The sequence below is a fragment of the Pseudophryne corroboree genome, chromosome 6 (assembly GCF_028390025.1).
Source record: "Pseudophryne corroboree isolate aPseCor3 chromosome 6, aPseCor3.hap2, whole genome shotgun sequence".
NCBI lineage: Eukaryota > Metazoa > Chordata > Amphibia > Anura > Myobatrachidae > Pseudophryne > Pseudophryne corroboree.
Genome location: NC_086449.1, coordinates 124,466,315 through 124,491,178, shown reverse-complemented (window position 1 = coordinate 124,491,178; position 24,864 = coordinate 124,466,315). Strand labels below are relative to the sequence as shown.

The 24,864-nt window shown below is 47.2% G+C and overlaps 1 protein-coding gene across 3 annotated transcripts in view; it reads left to right on the top strand.

Annotated features, from left to right (window-relative positions):
* Nucleotides 1-24,864, top strand: part of XPO7 (exportin 7) — a 144,210-nt gene that overhangs the window by 31,703 nt on the left and 87,643 nt on the right. For 2 of the 3 annotated variants that reach the window (XM_063931824.1, XM_063931822.1), the window contains exons 2-4: nucleotides 7,857-8,003; nucleotides 8,371-8,464; nucleotides 21,114-21,280. In XM_063931824.1, coding sequence (XP_063787894.1) covers nucleotides 7,857-8,003; nucleotides 8,371-8,464; nucleotides 21,114-21,280 — 408 coding nt within the window. Of the gene's footprint in view, nucleotides 1-7,856; nucleotides 8,004-8,370; nucleotides 8,465-20,854; nucleotides 21,030-21,113; nucleotides 21,281-24,864 lie in introns of those variants that run through there. The other variant, XM_063931823.1, reaches the window with a different exon arrangement.

Sequence of the window (24,864 nt, the reverse complement as noted above, 5' to 3'; positions counted from 1 at the left end):
TTTGAGTCTGAAGCCAAATGGGTCATTTCGGCTCATGTGCAATCCTAAAATGCTGAACAAATGCATTGGGAAACATGGAATCGTTACGTTCCTTATGTGTGGCATGGAGCCAGGGGTTTTTATGGTATCCCTGGATATACAGGATGCTTATTTACATGTTCCTAGACCATGGTCCATCAGTGTTATCCAAGGTTTGCTTTCCTCCAGAGAGCATTTTCAGTTCTAGGCCTTACCCTTTGGGTTAGCCACAGTCCCCAGAGTATTTACCAGGAATATGGGAGTAATAACACCTTATCTCCGCCAGCAGGGGTTAAAGTTTTTCCCATACCTGGACGATTTTTAATCCTGACACAGTAACAGAGATTGCTCTTTGTCATCGGCAACAGCAATAACGTGTTTGCAGGGGCAAGTGACTCATAACTTGGGGAAAATCATCTCCAGTTTCGTCACATCAGATGACTCACTTGGGAGCTGTACTGGATCAGGTCTGCAGAGAGTAATTTTTTACCTCGCAACAAGATATCCAGGGTTCACTATAGGATTCAGAACTCGCCACACAGTCAAACGGTATCCATTCACGCAGCAATGCGGGGATGGGTTTGATGGTATCTGCATCCACAGGAGGGAGTATGCACAATTCCACTCTAGGTCTCTGCAGCGTCTGATTCTTACCAAGTAGAATCTACAATCACACCACACTGGATATGCCCAGATTTCATCGGATCATGGAAGATCAGCAGTGTGGGCCTGGTTGGTACCTGGAGGGACCAGCTAGGAATACAAGGTGTTGTAAGTATTAATGGATTGCATCAGATAATAAAGACGGACTATGGTACTTACGATAAAAGTAAGAAGGTCGTTAACCTGGGGGCTACAGACATCCCAGCTGGACAAAGGGAAATCGTTTTGATATCAGATTGGGAAGATTCTGACACTAGGATCAGTGTCAGGAAGATTGTGTTCCCAAAGAGCTGTCTATCGATAAAGGTTGAAACCTCGGCCCATATACAGGGCACCGGTGTAGGCACGGGACAGTTGTCAGTGAAAACCAGTCCAGTTCCGCTCTGACAAAGCAACGGAAGTAGTGTACCTCAACATCAGGGAGGAATTCTCAGCCGAAAAGTGATGAAGAAGGTAAGTCACATACCTAGGGTGCAGACTGGTTAGCTCAGTTGGTAGAGTGCTGGTCTTTCACCAACAAAGTAGGCCTGTCATAGGTTTGATTTCCAAGCCAAGCTTGTTAACAGGACTTCATCATTCAACCTCGTCCGCCGTTCTCATTCCGGGAATCCTAAACGGGGAAACAGACTTTCTCAAGTCGACACACCTTTCACGGAAGTAAATGGGCGCTACACCCAGAGATCTTCTGGACTCTAGCAAACAAGAGGTTCTTGCTAGAGATATATCTCATAGCGTCTTGGTTGAATAACAAAGTGCTCACATACGGGTCAAGAACAAAGGATCCCAGGGCGATCGTTGTGGATGCCTTATCGGTGAGATAGGACCTTCATCTGGCGGATGGGTTTTCCTCTAATTACCCTATTACCCAGGGTGGTGAGACTGTTTAAACAGGAAGACCAGCAGAGAATGGCAATGGATGGTCTACTTCTGCTCCCTCAACGTTCAGACCGACTAACGCAGGGTCCTGGTTATCACAGACATGTGGATCGACTGTCTTTGACAGCGTGGCCATTGAAACCTCTATCCTGAGGTCAAGAGGTTACTTTCAAACAGTGTTCAGAGCAAGGAAACCGTCCTTAGCTCGCATTTATCACCAAATATGGCAAGCCTATATTCATTGGTGCAGTGAAAGAAAATCTACAGCCACACCACACTGGATATGCCCAAGATCACCAGATCTTGGAAGCTATGCAGTGATGGGCCTGGTGAGTGCTTGGATGAGAGACATCTGCGAATGCCAGGTGCTGTAGGTGTATGGGACCCCAATATTTTTTCAGAGTTTCCAGGGTCTTAGCATTCCTTCAGACAGGAATGGATGTCTTCCTTGAGAGAGCAAGGGTCGGCATTGCCTGTAGAGTTCCAAAAGTAAATGACCAACTTATGTGCCTACTTTTTTCCAGGGTATGCTGCGCATTCAACCTTTGGTTGTTTCTCCTACAGTGCCGTGGGACTTGTTTAGCCCTGAAAGCCCTTCAAGTTTCCCCATTTGAACCACTTAATAATATGGATCATAAATGGTTGACAGCTAAAGTGTCTTTTCTACGGACTAGGGTGTCAGCTAGAAGAATATCAGACTTAGGAATATTGTCACATTGTTCCCCATTTCTGATTGTTTATCTAGATAAAGTAGTTCTCAGAACTAATCTGGGTATCTTCCTAAGGTGAAGACTAAGTTCCACCTTAACAAAGAAAATGTTGTCCCGGCCTTTTAGGTTCCGGGACTTTTCGGCGGGAGATACATCGCTGGACGTGATCCGTGCATTAAGGATCTACATAGATTGTACCAGTGTCATCAGAAAGGCATATTCTCTTATCATTCTCTATGGATTTCACAAGAGGATGGGCTGCTAGTAAGCAGACACTGGCAAGATGACTTCGGATGACGAAGCATATTCTCAAACTGATCTCCCTGTTCTGGCTAATGTCTCTGTTCACTCGACTCGTAAGGCAGCACAATGTGGTGCTTAAACAGAACAGGTATGTAAGGCAGCCATATGGTCTTCCGTTTACATATTCATTAAGACATTATGCCTTGGTTACCTTTGCTTCTCACGATGCTGAATTCGGGCGAAGGATTCTCCTGGGCATCAGGAGCGTCCCCACCACTAAATTGCTTTGGGAAATCCCATTGTTATAATGTGGGTAACCTGTGGACCCTGCCGGAGAAATATACGTTATTGTAAGAACTTACCGTTGCTAACGGTATTTCTCTTAAGTTCACAGGTTCCACAGGGATCCCACCCTGACACACCTGATTTGAGGATCCTTTTTACTCACTAACCTCTTCCTTCTTGTACGGAAGGGTGTGCATGTGTGTTCTTCTGGCCTGATTAGGGTTCTACATGATGCTCCTCCCATCTTCTTTGGAATACAACTGATTTGCCTGAGCCAGGGGGCGGGGATATCTGAACGGGCCCGTTGCTTGCTGGGAGGTCGGAAAGCTTTGACTGGTGCAAATCCGCTGTCGCTCCATCATATCCCATTGTTATCCTGTGGACTTAGGAGAAATACCGTTATCAACGGTAAGTTCTTACTATAACGTATATTTTGTACACATATTAGAGTTTAGATCTTTTGTAAACCTGACAAATAGCACCTGTCTGCCGAAATCTAATCTTTATTTGGAAAAAGGAACGTAGGAGAAGATATAGAGTGCATAGCAAATTTTAATCACATCTCATCATTTGTACACATCAGTCTATTTTATTCCAGGATTTTACTATATCTACATTTCTAAAGCAATAAAAGTTATATTTTCATTTATACTGTCCCTATGTGCACCACACAAGACAAGCGTCGCTTATTGTATCATGTATCTAAATGGTAGTGGTACCACCCCCTATGTGGCATTTGCAAATATAAATTGACATGTACTGTAGTCCTAGAGATTCTGCTTGTACATAGAGGCGGTAGCGCTGTCTCATGGTCATCGGTGACTAGATGTATAAGTAAATTCTGCTATGGATTATTTGTCCATGTTTGGTAGATTTATATGATTCTAGGACTTGGTTAGAACTAGATGGTTCTTAATTATCTCCTGTGTAAAGATACAGATTTGATAGACTGTGCACTTTCTCTTTCGCATGACTCTGTATGAAAGGAAAAGGCAATCTCAGTGACCTGGGGTGTACAGAGGGCACGCTGCTGAGAGTAGAGCATAAGTGTGCGTGTGTCTGTGTATATACTCTTTTATTATGGATATAAAAAATGTGATCGTAGGGAGAATGCATGACACGTAGAAGGCTAGCCATGTGCCAGTCATGCTGCTTCATCCAGTTTGGGAGGGATCTCTAAAAAATATCATTTTATTTTTAAACAGATTTTTATTAGAGCAGAGAAGTGGAAACAGATTGGCACTCCTGTCTCAGGGTGGAGTAACAGGGCTAGAGGGCTAAAGCTTAAACTGAAGCAAAGGCTAAGGAAACCCAAGGGGCTCAAACTTTATGAAAAGAGGCGATGAGGCTCTTTAAAATACTTGTAATGCATTCCCAGGGGCGTTTTAAGCAATGAGGGGGTCTGTGTGCAAAATATTTCTACAGAGACTGAGGAAGTTGCTGCTCTCGCCTGTGTAGAAGGGGTTCAGTATGATTTACCGACGGACACAATACCGACAGTTCAGTCAAAATATCGACATTCATTATGCCGACATGTTCAAAATGCCTACATAGAGTACTGACATGAGTTTTCTGGGGGTTTTGTGTCAATGTCGACATGGACACCATTTAAGTGCCTCACTGCGCTCCGCACACTATTATATTACCCCTCCAGGTCCACTGGGATGGTAAAGTATGAACAAGTCTGTTTTGGGGCAAAAATTCTTTAAAAACGCATGTCGGCATTCCAAATGTCTGTATTCTGACTATGTTGGCGTTTTTAACATGTCTGTATAATGAATATTAGTATTTTGACCGTGTCGGTATTATGTCTGTATCTGTAAATCAGCTGCTACCCGTGCAGAAGATAGGAAAGAGTGTGGCATTCGTGACAGAGGCTTTGCTATCTTCTGCTCAGGTGCCATATTGTCGGCACTCTGTGTGGAGGCATTCGGGGTACTCTGTCCCTTAACCCCCCAGAAGAGAGCTTCAGAAATGTGTTGCTGGCGGCAATGAAAGTGCCAGAATGTGGTGCCAGGAATATAGGGTAGGCATTGCGTGGGCACCTCCATGTATGGCACCATGTGATTCATTATCCTAGACCAGGTAGAGTTTGGGACCTGTAGGGTATAAAGCCTCTGACCTCCAACCATGAAGGTTGTGTGGAGCACGTGCACCACTTCCTGTGACCGCAGTACCCCCAGCACAGGTCTGATGTTCCTGGTAACACCGCTCTGTTGGGACGAAGCACCATCTAAAAAGTGACTTACTGGCATTTTCTTTAATGCAGACGTTTTTAGAGGACTTTGAAACTTCCTCCCAAATGTCCCGTTAGTCCTACCAATCCGTTGTCTGAAAGATCTGATTCCTATTTGGATTTATGTGTTTCCACATTCCCTCTGTGCTGCGCTAATTGACAGTGATATAAATCCTTTGGAGTCTCGCCAGTGGTGAGGGAACGGTGTGAGAGGTGAATTTGGACCGCTGACTAGAAAAGCCTGATCTGTAAATGCTGATAGGACTACGCCACGTGAGGGTGCAGAAGGAACCAGCGAGGGCCATTTAGGACTGCCAACTTGCTGCGTCCCACAGAAAGGTCTTTATTGAAAGCTAGCGCAGAGCTTATTTTACACTTTCTCTCTCTGTACCGTGCTGTATGCAGGAAAGTAAGTCAGAACACATTTGACATGACGTGAGATTTTCATTAAAGTGTACACAGCGCAGGCAGTCATTTTGTGGGCTGAACGTGTGTTAATGAGAAATAAAGTAAGAAGTAACAGAAAAATTTGACGACAGATAAGAACCGCTTGGGCCATCTAGTCTGCCCATGTACACACACACACGTTGCGATCCGCCGCCGAGCTGCCCGACAGCGTATATGGCCGACGGACGACCCGGCGACAGGGGGAGTGAAGTTTCTTCACTCTTCCCCCCCCCCCCCCCCCCTCCTGTCACCTGGCTCCATAGAACATGCTTGCCTACTCTCCCGGAATGGCCGGGAGGCTCCCGAAAATCGGGTGACCCTCACGGCCCCACGGAAGAGCAGACAAGTCTCCCGGTTTTTAAGTTACCCCCTGCCCGGCCGCCCACTTTGATAGTAAAGTGGCCGGTCCAGACAGTAGATGACGCGATTCTTGTTGAATCACGTCATCATAGTCACGCCCCCTGCCGTAAAATGCCGGTTATATCGGCATTACAGAGCGGGGCGCGTGGTTTAACGGTGTAACTCCGCCCTCATTCCGCCTCTGCCCCTTCTCTGCCACGCTCCGTTCCGCCTCCTTCCCGCCCCCTCCCCTCGTCATTTTCCAGCCCAGCCCCTCCATTGAGCCGTCCTGGCAGCTCTCTCCCAGAGAGAGCTGCCAGAAAGTAGGTAAGTATGCCATAGAAGTGCAGGCAAATATGGACGAGATCATCCATATTGGCCTGCATGCACAAGCGACGGGGCACCAGCGATGAACGAGCGCGGGGCCGCGCATCGTTCATCGCTGGTGCCTCCACACTGAAAGATATGAACGGTATCTCGTTCATTAATGAACGAGATCGTTCATATCCTTCAGTGTTATCGCGTAGTGTGTAGGGCCCATTACACACTAGGGTTCATTTATTTTTGTTAGAAGCCAGTTAACCTACCAGTATATTTTTGGAGTGTTGGAGGACACCGGAGTACCCGGAGGAAACCCATGCAAGCATGGGGAGAATATACAAACGCCACACATTTAGGGGCGTGGTGGGAATCAAACCCATGACCTCAGTGCTGTGAGGCAGTAATGCTAACCACTGCACCGTCCATACTGCCCTTTATAGCATCCGTACTGGGGCAAACGCAGGATTTCTAGAGGGGGGTTTCCATATGTTTATTTGAATAGTGAAATTGCATATACTGTATATCAGGCATGTCCAAACTGCGGCCCTCCAGCTGTTGTGAAACTACATATCCCATCATGCCCTGACACAGTTTTTCTGTCAGAGAATGCTAAAGCTGGGTCAGGGCATGCTGGGATGTGTAGTTTCTCGACAGCTGGAGGGCCGCAGTTTGGACATGCCTGCTGTATATGAACTGCATACCATAGTAATATATAGTATATCACACACAAGGGTGCCCAACACATTATACCAAACATTATCCAGTGTAATATACTTATTGGGGAGTATATTATGCTAGTGTGTGTCGACTCCACATTAACACTAGACAAGATGCTGTACAGAATTCTACACAATGGATTTAGATTTTGGAGGAATCCATATAATTGTTGTCATCTCCAGCTTCAGCTGTGACAGTGTTGTACCCACTGGGATCAGACACCCTCCCACCTTGAGATCTCCTGGTCGGTGTGTGCTCCATATTTTATCGTACTGTGAGCTTGACAGCCAATCAGAGTTTGTTGTAACATAGGGAATGGATCACTCTCAGCCAGTGATCATGCTGGTTGTGGCAGGCACAGGATCTTAGTACTGGAAGGTTGGGGTTAGTGTAGCTGCTTGCTCCCATCCTTGGGGCTCATTACAAATATGATAGGCTCCATTCCTATGTAAATAAATGCTTTTGGAAGAAAATAAATCCAGGTAGACTTGAGGGTTTAACACATCGGTCTCTGAGTCAGATGTACTAAGCCGTGGAGAGAGAGAAAATACCAACCAATCAGCTAATAACTATAATTTTTCAAACACCCCCTGTAACATGGTAATTAGGAGCTGATTTGCTGGTAGTTTATCTCTCTCCACTTAATAGTCCAAGGCTTAGTACGGGATCAGTATAAATTGCTGACGGTTGGGATGCCGGCCGTCGGTATACAGACAACGTCATCCCGGTCGTCGGTGTGCCGTCAGCTGTGCTCGCCACAGGTTCTTTTGCCACTCTATGGGTGTCATGGACACTCACAAACGGGAATAGCCCCTGTGAGACAGGATTCCAGCTAACGACATTGTCAGCAGTCAGGACTCCAGCGTCGGTATCCTGACACCTGGGATCCCGACTGCTTAGTACATCTCCCCCTCTGTACCTGCAGTTGATATACTTGCACTTGCTTGGGCTGATATTCTACCTCTGCAGACTATAATGTGCGTCCTCTCTCTCTTTACCAGAGTCTAGCCCAGCTAGAGATCCTGTGCAAGCAGCTTTATGAGACTACAGACACCAGCACCCGGCTGCAGGCTGAGAAAGCCCTAGTGGAGTTCACCAACAGCCCCGAGTGTTTGAGCAAGTGCCAGCTGCTGTTGGAGCGAGGGAGTGTAAGTATTGGGGAGATGTAGCACAAGGTGGACATAGCCGGTTAGTGTTCGTGGTGGGATGAAGGGAAATAATCTACCCGTATTGGTGATACACATTGCTATTGTGGGTTGGAGCAGCACCATTTAGCACATCACACACAAAGGGAGTGCCAGTATTTTGGGGTGTCATAGTTTCCTTCTCAGTAAAATTCTTAAATTCACAATGCTTATTTATACACTGTTCACACAACTAGCGTGATAGGTTACCAGGTTTTTTGTGTTTTTTATTATCTTTTACTGTTGTCCTTTATATGTGAAAGTTTCATTTCTTGTTTACGTCTCCTTTCTGACAGTAATGTGTGGTCTTTCCTCTTCTCTTTGTCCTCAGTCCTCCTATTCCCAGTTACTTGCTGCCACGTGTCTCACCAAACTTGTGTCCCGGACCAGCAATCCGCTGCCACTGGAGCAGAGAATCGATATACGTGAGTACACCGCGCAGGGACTATACAAGCACTGATCTGTGGAGATAGATCTGATCAGCTATACCTAGGATGCCTTGGCTGCCTGGGCAGGATGGAGCTAATGAGAGAGAATGCCCATCTTACCTAAGGCTCCTTCTGTCTCTTTCAGTGGTTGGAAATGTAACTCTGCGCCTGGAATCATACAGTGCACATGTGCCTGGGCTCTAGTAGTCACATAGGCAGGTAGTAATATAAAGCTAGGTCCACTGTATAAGGGGGTTGTTCAGTCAATGCATCAGTAATACCACTTTCACACCTAAAACCCGGCTCCAACCAGGTCACTGAGCACGGGTTGAATACGGGTTTTAGGTCGCTTACCACTTTCACACAGGCGGATGGACCCAGGTTATTCTCTAGTCTGTGCCATTCACATTACAGCGGGGCTTCCATCTAACAGTGGACGCTTGGAGATGATGTCATCTCCAAGCGCTACTGAGCCCGCCAACCAGTTTCTTTTATGCATGTCCCAGGTTATGGAGACCCGGGTCATGCCTTACACAGTGGAGACTACCTGAGTCGGACCTGGGAATAACCCTGGTAGCAACCAGGGTCGAAGCCTTGGCAATTTTGACCCATGTGGACCCTTCCATATAGAGTTTTGCACCCGGCTTACCCCGCCAATATCACAGGTTCAAATCTCTGTTTTTTTTCTAATTTGCTACGTTTTGTTTGCATCATTTTTGAAAGGCTGAACTGTACATCTGTGTGATACATGTCCATCTGAATGTGCAGTGTGTGACGTTATACATGTCCATCCTGAATGTGCAGTGTGTGACGTTATATATGTCCGTCCTGAATGTGCAGTGTGACGTTATACATGTCCGTCCTGAGTGTGCAGTGTGTGACGTTATACATGTCCATCCTGAATGTGCAGTGTGTGACGTTATACATGTCCGTCCTGAGTGTGCAGTGTGTGACGTTATACATGTCCGTCCTGAGTGTGCAGTGTGTGACGTTATACATGTCCATCCTGAATGTGCAGTGTGTGACGTTATACATGTCCATCCTGAATGTGCAGTGTGTGACGTTATACATGTCCATCCTGAATGTGCAGTGTGTGACGTTATACATGTCCGTCCTGAGTGTGCAGTGTGTGATGTTATACATATCCATCCTGAGTGTGCAGTGTGTGACGTTATACATGTCCATCCTGAGTGTGCAGTGTGTGACGTTATACATGTCCATCCTGAGTGTGCAGTGTGTGACGTTATACATGTCCATCCTGAGTGTGCAGTGTGTGACGTTATACATGTCCGTCCTGAGTGTGCAGTGCGTGATACATGTCCATCCTGAGTGTGCAGTGTGTGACGTTATACATGTCCGTCCTAAGTGTGCAGTGTGTGACGTTATACATGTCCATCCTGAGTGTGCAGTGTGTGACGTTATACATGTCCATCCTGAGTGTGCAGTGTGTGATACATGTCCATCCTGAGTGTGCAGTGTGTGACGTTATACATGTCCATCCTGAGTGTGCAGTGTGTGATACATGTCCGTCCTGAATGTGCAGTGTGTGATGTGGTACATGTCCATCCTGAATGTGCAGTGTGTGACGTTATACATGTCCATCCTGAATTTGCAGTGTGTGACGTTATACATGTCCATCCTGAGTGTGCAGTGCGTGATACATGTCCATCCTGAGTGTGCAGTGCGTGATACATGTCCATCCTGAGTGTGCAGTGTGTGACGTTATACATGTCCGTCCTGAGTGTGCAGTGCGTGATACATGTCCATCCTGAGTGTGCAGTGTGAGACGTTATACATGTCCATCCTGAGTGTGCAGTGTGTGACGTTATACATGTCCATCCTGAGTGTGCAGTGTGTGACGTTATACATGTCCATCCTGAGTGTGCAGTGTGTGACGTGATACATGTCCATCCTGAGTGTGCAGTGTGTGACGTGATACATGTCCATCCTGAGTGTGCAGTGTGTGACGTGATACATGTCCATCCTGAGTGTGCAGTGTGTGACGTTATACATGTCCATCCTGAATGTGCAGTGTGTGACGTAATACATGTCCGTCCTGAATGTGCATTGTGTGATGTTATACATGTCCATCCTGAGTGTGTAGTGTGTGACGTTATACATGTCCATCCTGAGTGTGCAGTGCGTGATACATGTCCGTCCTGAGTGTGCAGTGTGTGACGTTATACATGTCCATCCTGAATTTGCAGTGTGTGACGTTATACATGTCCGTCCTGAATGTGCAGTGTGTGATGTTATACATGTCCATCCTGAGTGTGCAGTGTGTGACGTTATACATGTCCATCCTGAGTGTGCAGTGTGTGATACATGTTCATCCTGAGTGTGCAGTGTGTGACGTTATACATGTCTATCCTGAGTGTGCAGTGTGTGATACATGTCCGTCCTGAATGTGCAGTGTGTGATGTGGTACATGTCCATCCTGAATGTGCAGTGTGTGACGTTGTACATGTCCATCCTGAATTTGCAGTGTGTGACGTTATACATGTCCATCCTGAATGTGCAGTGTGTGACGTTATACATGTCCATCCTGAGTGTGCAGTGTGTGACGTTTAAAATATCTACATGGTTAATCTGGGGTAATATGAGTTATAGTAGTTAACTAGTCATAAAACATTAATCAGCGGGTGTGTTGAATCATCACAACTTAATACAGGTTGAATACGATGGGCAATTTGCTTCTATTCAACCTCAATTACTATGTTACTATATCCGTCCTGAGTGTGCAGTGTGTGATGTGATACATGTCCGTCCTGAGTGTGCAGTGTGTGACGTGATACATGTCCATCCTGAGTGTGCAGTGTGAGACATTATACATGTCCATCCTGAATGTGCAGTGTGTGACGTTATACATGTCCATCCTGAATGTGCAGTGTGTGACGTTATACATGTCAAATCCTGAGTGTGCAGTGTGTGATGTGATACATGTCCATCCTGAATGTGCAGTGTGTGACGTTATACATGTCCATCCTGAATGTGCAGTGTGTGACGTTATACATGTCCATCCTGAGTGTGCAGTGTGTGATGTGATACATGTCCATCCTGAATGTGCAGTGTGTGACGTTATACATGTCCATCCTGAGTGTGCAGTGTGTGACGTTATACATGTCCGTCCTGAGTGTGCAGTGTGTGATGTTATACATATCCATCCTGAGTGTGCAGTGTGTGACGTTATACATGTCCATCCTGAGTATGCAGTGCGTGATACATTTCCATCCTGAGTGTGCAGTGTGTGACGTTATACATGTCCGTCCTGAGTGTGCAGTGTGTGATGTTATACATTTCCATCCTGAGTGTGCAGTGTGTGACGTTATACATGTCCATCCTGAATTTGCAGTGTGTGACGTTATACATTTCCATCCTGAGTGTGCAGTGTGTGACGTTATACATGTCCATCCTGAATTTGCAGTGTGTGACGTTATACATGTCCGTCCTGAATGTGCAGTGTGTGACGTTATACATGTCCATCCTGAATATGCAGTGTGTGACGTTATACATGTCCATCCTGAATATGCAGTGTGTGACGTTATACATATCCATCCTGAGTGTGCAGTGTGTGACGTTATACATGTCCATCCTGAGTGTGCAGTGCGTGATACATGTCCATCCTGAGTGTGCAGTGTGTGACGTTATACATGTCCGTCCTGAGTGTGCAGTGTGTGACGTTATACATGTCCATCCTGAATTTGCAGTGTGTGACGTTATACATGTCCGTCCTGAATGTGCAGTGTGTGACGTTATACATGTCCATCCTGAATATGCAGTGTGTGACGTTATACATGTCCATCCTGAGTGTGCAGTGTGTGATGTTATACATATACATCCTGAGTGTGCAGTGTGTAACGTTATACATGTCCATCCTGAGTGTGCAGTGCGTGATACATGTCCATCCTGAGTGTGCAGTGTGTGACGTTACACATGTCCGTCCTGAGTGTGCAGTGTGTGACGTTATACATGTCCATCCTGAATGTGCAGTGTGTGACGTTATACATGTCCATCCTGAGTGTGCAGTGTATGACGTTATACATGTCCATCCTGAATGTGCCGTGTGTGACGTTATACATGTCCATCCTGAGTGTGCAGTGTGTGACGTTTAAAATATCTACATGGTTAATCCGGGGTAATATGAGTTTTCTCTATCGTCCTAGTGGATGCTGGGGTTCCTGAAAGGACCATGGGGAATAGCGGCTCCGCAGGAGACAGGGCACAAAAAGTAAAGCTTTTCCAGATCAGGTGGTGTGCACTGGCTCCTCCCCCTATGACCCTCCTCCAGACTCCAGTTAGATTTTTGTGCCCGGCCGAGAAGGGTGCAATCTAGGTGGCTCTCCTAAAGAGCTGCTTAGAAAAAGTTTAGCTTAGGTTTTTTATTTTACAGTGAGTCCTGCTGGCAACAGGATCACTGCAACGAGGGACTGAGGGAAGAAGAAGTGAACTCACCTGCGTGCAGGATGGATTGGCTTCTTGGCTACTGGACATCAGCTCCAGAGGGACGATCACAGGTACAGCCTGGATGGTCACCGGAGCCGCGCCGCCGGCCCCCTTGCAGATGCTGAAGTCAGAAGAGGTCCAGAATCGGCGGCTGAAGACTCCTGCAGTCTTCTAAAGGTAGCGCACAGCACTGCAGCTGTGCGCCATTTTCCTCTCAGCACACTTCACACGCAGTCACTGAGGGTGCAGGGCGCTGGGGGGGGGCGCCCTGGGAGGCAAATGTAACCTATATAAAGGCTAAAAATACCTCACATATAGCCCCCAGAGGCTATATGGAGATATTTAACCCCTGCCTGGATTCACTAAATAGCGGGAGACGAGCCCGCCGGAAAAGGGGCGGGGCCTATCTCCTCAGCACACGGCGCCATTTCCTCTCACAGCTCCGCTGGTCAGGACGGCTCCCAGGTCTCTCCCCTGCACTGCACTACAGAAACAGGGTAAAACAGAGAGGGGGGGCAAATTTATGGCGATATTTTGATATATATAAAGCAGCTATAAGGGAGCACTTATTATAAGGCTATCCCTGTTATATATATAGCGCTTTTGGTGTGTGCTGGCAAACTCTCCCTCTGTCTCCCCAAAGGGCTAGTGGGTCCTGTCTTCGTTAGGAGCATTCCCTGTGTGTCTGCTGTGTGTCGGTACGTGTGTGTCGACATGTATGAGGACGATATTGGTGTGGAGGCGGAGCAATTGCCAAATATGAGGATGTCACCCCCTAGGGAGTCGACACCAGAATGGATGCCTTTATTTATGGAACTACGGGATAGTGTCAACACGCTAAAGCAGTCGTTTGACGACATGAGACGGCCGGACAATCAATTAGTGCCTGTCCAGGCGACTCAAACACCGTCAGGGGCTGTGAAACGCCCTTTGCCTCAGTCGGTCGACACAGACCCAGACGCAGGCACTGACTCCAGTGGTGACGGTGACGAATCAACCGTATTTTCCAGTAGGGCCACACGTTATATGATTTTGGCAATGAAGGAGGCGTTACATTTAGCTGATACTACAGGTACCACTAAACAGGGTATTATGTGGGGTGTGAAAAAACTACCTATAGTTTTTCCTGAATCAGAAGAATTAAATGACGTGTGTGATGAAGCGTGGGTTGCCCCTGATAAAAAGCTGATAATTTCAAAGAAATTATTGGCATTATACCCTTTCCCGCCAGAGGTTAGGGAGCGCTGGGAAACACCTCCTAGGGTGGACAAGGCGCTAACACGCTTATCTAAACAAGTGGCGTTACCCTCTCCTGAGACGGCCGCACTTAAAGATCCATCAGATAGGAGGATGGAAAATATCCAAAAAAGTATATACACACATGCAGGTGTTATACTACGACCAGCTATAGCGACTGCCTGGATGTGCAGTGCTGGGGTAGTTTGGTCAGAGTCCCTGATTGAAAATATTGATACCCTGGACAGGGACAATATTTTACTGTCGTTAGAACAAATAAAGGATGCATTTCTTTATATACGTGATGCACAGAGGGATATCTGCACACTGGCATCACGGGTAAGTGCTATGTCCATTTCGGCCAGAAGAGCTTTATGGACGCGACAGTGGACAGGCGATGCGGATTCAAAACGACATATGGAAGTTTTGCCGTATAAAGGGGAGGAGTTATTTGGAGTCGGTCTATCAGATTTGGTGGCCACGGCTACAGCCGGGAAATCCACCTTTCTACCTCAAGTCACTCCCCAACAGAAAAAGGCACCGACTTTTCAACCGCAGCCCTTTCGTTCCTTTAAAAATAAGAGAGCAAAGGGCTATTCATATCTGCCACGAGGCAGAGGTCGAGGGAAGAGACAGCAACAGGCAGCTCCTTCCCAGGAACAGAAGCCTTCCCCGGCTTCTACAAAAGCCTCAGCATGACGCTGGGGCTTCTCAAGCGGACTCGGGGACGGTGGGTGGTCGTCTCAAAAATTACAGCGCGCAGTGGGCTCACTCGCAGGTAGATCCCTGGATCCTGCAGATAATATCTCAGGGGTACAGGTTGGAATTAGAGACAGATCCACCTCGCCGTTTCCTGAAGTCTGCTTTACCAACGTCCCCCTCCGAAAGGGAGACGGTTTTGGAAGCCATTCACAAGCTGTACTCTCAGCAGGTGATAGTCAAGGTACCTCTTCTACAACAAGGGAAGGGGTATTATTCCACTCTTTTTGTGGTACCGAAGCCGGATGGCTCGGTAAGGCCTATTCTAAATCTGAAGTCCTTGAACCTGTACATAAAGAAGTTCAAGTTCAAGATGGAGTCACTCAGAGCAGTGATAGCGAACCTGGAAGAGGGGGACTTTATGGTATCCTTGGACATCAAGGATGCGTATCTCCACGTTCCAATTTACCCCTCACACCAGGGGTACCTCAGGTTCGTTGTACAAAACTGTCACTATCAGTTTCAGACGCTGCCGTTCGGATTGTCCACGGCACCTCGGGTCTTTACAAAGGTAATGGCCGAGATGATGATTCTTCTTCGAAGAAAAGGATATTAATTATCCCATACTTGGACGATCTCCTAATAAGGGCAAGGTCCAGAGAACAACTAGAGATGGGATTAGCACTGTCGCAAGAAGTGCTAAAACAGCACGGGTGGATTCTGAATATTCCAAAATCCCAGTTAATGCCGACAACTCGTCTGCTGTTCCTAGGGATGATTCTGGACACGGTTCAGAAAAAGATTTTTCTCCCGGAGGAAAAAGCCAAGGAGTTATCCGAGCTTGTCAGGAACCTCCTAAAACCAGGAAAGGTGTCTGTACATCAATGCACAAGAGTCCTGGGAAAAATGGTGGCTTCTTACGAAGCAATTCCATTCGGCAGATTCCACGCAAGAATTTTCCAAAGGGATCTGTTGGACAAATGGTCAGGGTCGCATCTTCAGATGCACCTGCGGATAACCCTGTCTCCAAGGACAAGGGTGTCTCTTCTGTGGTGGTTGCAGAGTGCTCATCTATTGGAGGGCCGCAGATTCGGCATACAGGATTGGATCCTGGTGACCACGGACGCCAGCCTGAGAGGCTGGGGAGCAGTCACACAAGGAAGAAACTTCCAGGGAGTATGGACGAGCCTGGAAACGTCTCTTCACATAAACATTCTGGAACTAAGAGCAATATACAATGCTCTAAGCCAGGCAGAACCTCTGCTTCAGGGAAAACCGGTGTTGATCCAGTCGGACAACATCACGGCAGTCGCCCATGTGAACAGACAGGGCGGCACAAGAAGCAGGAGTGCAATGGCAGAAGCTGCAAGGATTCTTCGCTGGGCAGAGAATCATGTGATAGCACTGTCAGCAGTGTTCATCCCGGGAGTGGACAACTGGGAAGCAGACTTCCTCAGCAGACACGATCTTCACCCGGGAGAGTGGGGACTTCATCCAGAAGTCTTCCACTTGCTGGTAACCCGTTGGGAAAGACCAATGGTGGACATGATGGCGTCTCGCCTCAACAAAAAACTGGACAGGTATTGCGCCAGGTCAAGAGATCCGCAGGCAATAGCTGTGGACGCGCTGGTAACGCCTTGGGTGTACCAGTCAGTGTATGTGTTTCCTCCTCTGCCTCTCATACCAAAGGTATTGAGAATTATACGGCAAAGAGGCGTAAGGACGATACTAGTGGTTCCGGATTGGCCAAGAAGGACTTGGTACCCGGAACTTCAAGAGATGGTCACGGAAGATCCGTGGCCTCTACCTCTAAGGAGGGACTTGCTTCAGCAGGGTCCCTGTCTGTTTCAAGACTTACCGCGGCTGCGTTTGACGGCATGGCGGTTGAACGCCGGATCCTAAAGGAAAAAGGCATGCCGGAAGAAGTCATTCCTACTTTGATTAAAGCAAGGAAGGAAGTAACCGTGCAACATTATCACCGAATTTGGCGAAAATATGTTGCGTGGTGCGAAGATCGGAGTGCTCCGACGGAGGAATTTCAACTGGGTCGATTCCTACATTTCCTGCAATCAGGATTGTCTATGGGTCTCAAATTGGGATCTATTAAGGTTCAAATTTCGGCCCTGTCGATTTTCTTCCAGAAAGAATTGGCTTCAGTCCCTGAAGTCCAGACCTTTGTTAAGGGAGTGCTACATATACAGCCTCCTGTGGTGCCTCCAGTGGCACCGTGGGATCTCAATGTGGTTTTGGACTTTCTAAAATCTCATTGGTTTGAACCACTAAAAGAAATATCTCACATGGAAAGTGACCATGCTTCTAGCCCTGGCTTCGGCCAGGAGAGTGTCAGAACTGGCAGCTTTATCTTACAAAAGCCCATATCTGATTTTCCATTCGGACAGGGCAGAACTGCGGACTCGTCCGCATTTTCTCCCTAAGGTGGTGTCAGCATTTCATCTGAACCAGCCTATTGTAGTGCCTGCGGCTACAAGTGACTTGGAGGACTCCAAGTTACTGGACGTTGTCAGAGCATTAAAAATATATATTGCAAGGACAGCTGGAGTCAGAAAATCTGACTCGTTGTTTATATTGTATGCACCCAACAAGATGGGTGCTCCTGCGTCTAAGCAGACGATTGCTCGTTGGATCTGTAGCACAATCCAACTTGCACATTCTGTGGCAGGCCTGCCACAGCCTAAATCTGTAAAGGCCCACTCCACAAGGAAGGTGGGTTCATCTTGGGCGGCTGCCCGAGGGGTCTCGGCATTACAACTTTGCCGAGCAGCTACGTGGTCAGGGGAGAACACGTTTGTAAAATTTTACAAATTTGATACTCTGGCTAAGGAGGACCTGGAGTTCTCTCATTCGGTGCTGCAGAGTCATCCGCACTCTCCCGCCCGTTTGGGAGCTTTGGTATAATCCCCATGGTCCTTTCAGGAACCCCAGCATCCACTAGGACGATAGAGAAAATAAGATTTTACTTACCGATAAATCTATTTCTCGGAGTCCGTAGTGGATGCTGGGCGCCCATCCCAAGTGCGGATTATCTGCAATAATTGTACATGGTTATTGTTAACTAATTCGGGTTATTGTTGAAGGAAGCCATCTTTCAGAGGCTCCGCTGTTATCATACTGTTAACTGGGTTTAGATCACAAGTTGTACGGTGTGATTGGTGTGGCTGGTATGAGTCTTACCCGGGATTCAAAATCCTCCCTTATTGTGTACGCTCGTCCGGGCACAGTACCTAACTGGAGTCTGGAGGAGGGTCATAGGGGGAGGAGCCAGTGCACACCACCTGATCTGGAAAAGCTTTACTTTTTGTGCCCTGTCTCCTGCGGAGCCGCTATTCCCCATGGTCCTTTCAGGAACCCCAGCATCCACTACGGACTCCGAGAAATAGATTTATCGGTAAGTAAAATCTTATTATAGTAGTTAACTAGTCATAAAACATTAATCAGCGGGTGTGTTGAATCATCACAACTTAATACAGGTTGAATACGATGGGCAATTTGCCTCTATTCAACCTCAATTACTATGTTACTATATCCGTCCTGAGTGTGCAGTGTGTGATGTGATACATGTCCTTCCTGAGTGTGCAGTGTGTGACGTGACACATGCCCGTCCTGAGTGTGCAGTGTGTGATGTGATACATGTCCGTCCTGAGTGTGCAGTGTGTGATGTGATACATGTCCGTCCTGAGTGTGCAGTGTGTGATGTGATACATGTCCGTCCTGAGTGTGCAGTGTGTGACGTGATACATGTCCATCCTGAGTGTGCAGTGTGTGACGTGATACATGTCCATCCTGAGTGTGCAGTGTGTGACGTGATACATGTCCATCCTGAGTGTGCAGTGTGTGACGTGATACATGTCCATCCTGAGTGTGCAGTGTGTGACGTGATACATGTCCGTCCTGAGTGTGCAGTGTGTGACGTGATACATGTCCGTCCTGAGTGTGCAGTGTGTGACGTGACACATGTCCATCCTGAATGTGCAGTGTGTGATGTGACACATGCCCGTCCTGAGTGTGCAGTGTGTGACGTGACGCATGCCCGTCCTGAGTGTGCAGTGTGTGACGTGATGCATCCCCGTCCTGAGAGTGCAGTGTGTGACGTGACACATGCCCGTCCTGAGCGTGCAGTGTGTGACGTGACACATGCCCGTCCTGAGTTTGCAGTGTGTGACGTGATACATGTCCATCCTGAGTGTGCAGTGTGTGATGGACGTGTTGAGCCCTTGTAAGTTTCTGGCTGCATGACTGTGTGTAGTGAGAGGAGAACGTGTCACCCCAGTCACACAAGGGCACCATGTCCACAGTATCATCCCAGTGTATTCCCTCCCATGTGATGGCAGAAGGAGCCACTACCCCTTCCCTTTATGAATACTAGCACTTCTATACCTGGTAATTGCATTCTGTTTGCCTGTGTGACACCCACAATTGTAAGATACAGGATGCTTACATACAGACGCAAGGGGTACTTGGTAAAGCTTACAGGTGAATGAGGGCACTTGGTAGATGGCCAGATGGATGTGTAAGTAATGTAACACCTTAATCACAGGTTTATGGCGTAATGAGCAGTATATGCAACCAATCAGAAGTTTTCTTTAATTTGTATAACTGACGCTACGCTGATTGTTTGTTATGGGTTACAGCCCATATTCTACAGTATATATAATATAAACCTTACTGCTGGGCATGTACAGTGCCTGGAAATACTATTCGGCCCCCACCCCTTATTTACATGCAAGTCTCACAGTCTGCAATGTTTATTTGCTAGAACGGGAATTTGTTTTTGGGAGTCGCACATTCATCTTCATAAACTTCCACTATGTAAAAGTGTTCCATTGGTCAGGCTGGCCGGGGAGTCGGAGCCTTTCCCAGATGTGCGATGGGAGCAAGGTTAGGACTCTGACTGGGTCACTGAAGGACATCTGTTTTGTTCTGTACAGGCCCCTCCAGTGTAGACCTTGCAGTGTGCTCTGAATCTCTGCTCTGGTCAAAGACAAATGTCCCAAGCTGGGGGTATCGGATTTGTTCTGGATATGGGTGCGATCTGCACTTTTCATTGTCCCATGACCTTACCAATATTACCAGCCCTTACCATGACATGATGGCATCACAGCATACATCATGGCAGAGATGTCTTATCTGGCTGGCAGTATTTGGTTTGCACCTTACTTATCACTTAACGTTCAGACCATAAAATTCCACCATAGACTCACCAGACCACAGGGCTTTCAGACACTTTTGTTCTCAGCAAGGGCTCCTTTATTGGGACTCTTTCGTAAGGCCCTTTTTGTGAAAACCTGTAGAGGTGACCCCATATACATTCTCTTCCTACACAGCCCCTGGTTCCTATAGCTTGTTCTGTCTCCCTCGCAGTAGTTTCTCTGAAGTTCCGGACTTGTCCGGCCATGATCCAGATCTAGGCAACGTGGCTGCAGCTTCATATTTTTTCCACTTTTTCTGAGAGATGTTCAGTACCTTCATAGCCCCAGATCTCTTCCTCTCCATGATCCTGTCTTGAGCTTGCTCTGAATGCTCTTTTCTTTCTTTCTTTTCTTTTTCTTTTTTCTTTTTACTATTTAATTTGAGACAATTAACACTTTGGAAGTAAAGCAAGAAAAGCTAGTAACTTTTTGTCTGGTACAAACCACGTTGCCATGCAAGGGGAGCAAATACATTTAATTTTTTTCTGTGCAGGGTAAATACTGGCTGCTTTTGCATGTAACCCACAAGTGTTAGCTTCATTTTTACACTGTAGTTTAGATTTCAGTTTGGACATACCCCACCCAAATGTAAATCTCTCTGCACATGTTACATCTGCCCCACCTGCAGTGCAGCATGATTTTGCACAGGTGCAGTGTAACTTGCTTTATTTTGTTTGCTTTACTTCTAAATCAGGCCCAGTGTCCTTTGAGGTAATGTATAGCAGCTGTGCGAATGTGAGCCTGCAATTACAGCGGAGACGGTTACTTTTTTACATTTAATCATTTCTGTTTCCATTTTTAGTAATTTGTGGAATGGTTTTGGAATATGTGTTTTGATTTGACATGGTACTCAGTACTTTATGGATCAGTACCAAAAAACTCCCACTTCAGTCTATTTCAAATTCAGACTCTGCAACAACAAAATGTGACAAATGTGTTGTGGGCTGCATACTTTTACAAGGCACTGTACTTACAAGGTAACCGTTTCCCATTGCTCAGCTGTGTGATAGGTGTTTTACCCACAGGGCCACGGAATTCTAATATGCTCACTTCCATTGCAGGGAACTATGTGCTGACTTACCTGGCCACCCGCCCCAAGCTCGCTTCATTCGTGACCCAGGCCCTGATACAGCTGTATGCCCGAATCACCAAGCTGGGCTGGTTTGACTGTCAGAAGGAGGACTATGTGTTCCGTAGTGCCATTGTGGATGTCACGCGCTTCCTGCAGGTTAGTGGTCACTGGGCAAACAGAAGAGACCAGCAGACTCCACTCATTGGCATAGTAAACTAGGATGGGCAGGAATCTGTCTCTTGTCTGGTCTGATGTCCAGATTGTGGGAAGACAGAGCTCTGCCCAGCTCGTCCTTTACCATAATGCACTATTATCATGTAGCTGTCCGCTGTCTGGCGAAATTTTTGCAAGGTGTACGCATGCATTTGCACACTTCCATGGGGCGGGATTTCACTATCTGTGGACAGCGCTATCTGATCGCAGACCTCTGCAAATTTGCAGAGGAGCGATCAGGTCTGAATTAGGCCCTTTGTTTGCAACCTCATAGGACTCTGTACAAAATGCTGTGAATCTAGGAAGAGATAGGGCCACCGGGGGGGGGGGGGCGGCGAGTTCTCATGCCATTGTCGGCGTTTACATGCAGTCACAACGCCGGTTTGCATTCCTCACATGCATGGACGAGTTGACTGGATTGATCCCTTAATGCATATAGCGAGAGCTACAGGAGGCCACTCACGGAGCGATAATCTGAGCAATCTGACTAGATTGCATAGATTTTAAGCATGATCTGTTCCGGGTGTACACCACACAGCGATAGCTATCGCTGGTGCTAGATTGGCCTGCTGGGTGAAATAAGCGGCCCTCCCCCCCCGCACACATCGCGCTGTGCTGAGCGGGGGGAGAGATGTGTGCTGAGCGGTACGCTCAGCACACATCTCTCCCCACATCTGCCCGTGAATACGGACTTAAAAAGTCAGTCATTTCAGCACAGTATTTCTTTGATCTGCCTTTTTTGTTAGTATTTGAAAGATAGGAAAAGATTACTGAAGTGTCTGTTGTTGCTGATAAGTGGGTAGTGCTGGCATTAATCCAAGTGCGTGACAAGGGAGGGATTTTGTGAATTAATTTCTGAGTAGTAAAATCTGCTATCCTCCCATTCAAAGAAGTACTGGATACTACAGTTCATAATCCTTTAAAAAAATACAAATTGGTAGACCTAGCGGCCACCATATTGTTCCTACACATTATAGGCACTTCATTAAAACCAATGCCTACTTATTTTCAAGGGGCTCCGGATGGTAGGTCGACAGTCAATAGGTCAATTCGTAGGTCGACAGTCAATAGGTCAATCCCATATGGTCGACATGGTTCAAATGTTTGACATAACGATGGTCAACACAAGGGGCTAAATGTAATAGAGTGAGAGATTCAGAAAGTGAGAGATTTGGTAAGGTTTTTCAGGGGTTTTTTAAAGTGGCAATCATTTACACTGCAAAACCAGGTTGATCTTGCTGTGTGAATGATTGCCACTTTAAAAAAAACTGCAAAACCTTACCAAATCTCTCACTTTTTGAAACTCTCGCTCTATTACATTTTGCCCAAGGTAATTTTTTGTGTTTTCTCTAACGTCCTAGTGGATGCTGGGACTCCGTCAGGACCATGGGGAATAGCGGGCTCCGCAGGAGACAGGGCACATCTAAAAAAGCTTTTAGGTCACATGGTGCGTACTGGCTCCTCCCCCTATGACCCTCCTCCAAGCCTCAGTTAGGTTTTTGTGCCCGTCCGAGAGGGTGCTATCTAGGTGGCTCTCCTAAAGAGCTGTTTAGAAAAGTTTTTTTTTAGGTTTCAATCTCAGTGATTCCTGCTGGCAACAGGATCACTGCATCGAGGGACTTAGGGGAGAGATTTCCAACTCACCTGCGTGCAGGATGGATTGGAGTCTTAGGCTACTGGACACTTAGCTCCAGAGGGAGTCGGAACACAGGTCAGCCTGGGGTTCGTCCCGGAGCCGCGCCGCCGATCCCCCTTACAGACGCTGAAGAGACGGCAGAACGGAGGTCCGGAAAGCAGGCGGCAGAAGACTCCTCAGTCTTCTTGAAGGTAGCGCACAGCACGGCAGCTGTGCGCCATTGTTGTCACACGGCTCACTGACTCAGTCACGGAGGGTGCAGGGCGCTGCTGGGGGCGCCCTGGGCAGCAATATAATTACCTTTAGTGGCAAAATAAATACATCACATATAGCCATTAAGGCTATATGTATGTATTTTAACCCAGGCCAGTTTCTTAAAAACCGGGGAAAAGCCCGCCGAAAAAGGGGCGGAGCTTATTCTCCTCAGCACTCAGCGCCATTTTCCTGCTCAGCTCCGCTGGTGAGGAAGGCTCCCAGGTCTCTCCCCTGCACTGCACTACAGAAACAGGGTAACAAAGAGAAGGGGGGCATAAATTGGCGATATTTATATATTAAGAGCGCATATATAGTAAACAACACCTTCTAGGGTTGTTTATATACATTTATAGCGCTTTTGGTGTGTGCTGGCAAACTCTCCCTCTGTCTCCCCAAAGGGCTAGGGGGTCCTGTCTTCGATTAGAGCATTCCCTGTGTGGCTGCTGTGTGTCGGTACGTGTGTGTCGACATGTATGAGGACGATGTTGGTGTGGAGGCAGAGCAATTGCCGATGATGGTAATGTCACCCCCTAGGGAGTCGACACCGGAATGGATGGCTTTAGTTATGGAATTACGTGATAATGTCAGCACATTACAAAAGTCAGTTGACGAAATAAGACGCCCGGCAAACCAGTTAGTACCGGTTCAGGCGTCTCAGACACCGTCAGGGGCTGTAAAACGTCCTTTACCTCAGTCAGTCGACACGGGTACCGACACAGATGAATCTAGTGTCGACGGTGAAGAAACAAACGTATTTTCCAATAGGGCCACACGTTATATGATCACGGCAATGAAGGAGGCTTTGCAGATCTCTGATACTGCTGGTACCTCAAAAAGGGGTATTATGTGGGGGGTGAAAAAACTACCTGTATTTTTTCCAGAATCAGAGGAATTGAATGACGTGTGTGATGAAGCGTGGGTTAACCCCGATAGAAAACTGCTAATTTCCAAGAAGTTATTGGCATTATACCCTTTCCCACCAGAGGTTAGGGCGCGCTGGGAAACACCCCCTAGGGTGGATAAGGCGCTCACACGTTTATCAAAGCAAGTGGCGTTGCCGTCTCCTGATACGGCCGCCCTCAAGGATCCAGCAGATAGGAGGCTGGAAACTACACTGAAGAGTATATACACACATACTGGTGTTATACTGCGACCGGCAATAGCCTCAGCCTGGATGTGCAGTGCTGGGGTAGTGTGGTTGGATTCTCTGACTGAAAATATTGATACCCTGGATAGGAACAGTATTTTATTGACTCTAGAGCAATTAAAGGATGCTTTCCTTTATATGCGAGATGCTCAGAGGGATGTTTGTACTCTAGCATCAAGAGTAAGCGCGATGTCCATATCTGCCAGAAGAAGTTTATGGACGCGACAGTGGTCAGGTGATGCGGATTCCAAGAGGCATATGGAAGTATTGCCATATAAAGGAGAGGAATTGTTTGGGGTCGGTCTTTCGGACCTGGTGGCCACGGCAACTGCCGGCAAATCCACTTTTTTACCTCAGACCCCCTCCCAACAGAAAAAGACACCGTCTTTTCAGCCGCAGTCCTTTCGCTCCTATAAAAAGCGACCAAAAGGACAGTCTTATCTGCCGCGAGGCAGAGGAAAGGGTAAGAAAGGGCAGCAAGCAGCCCCT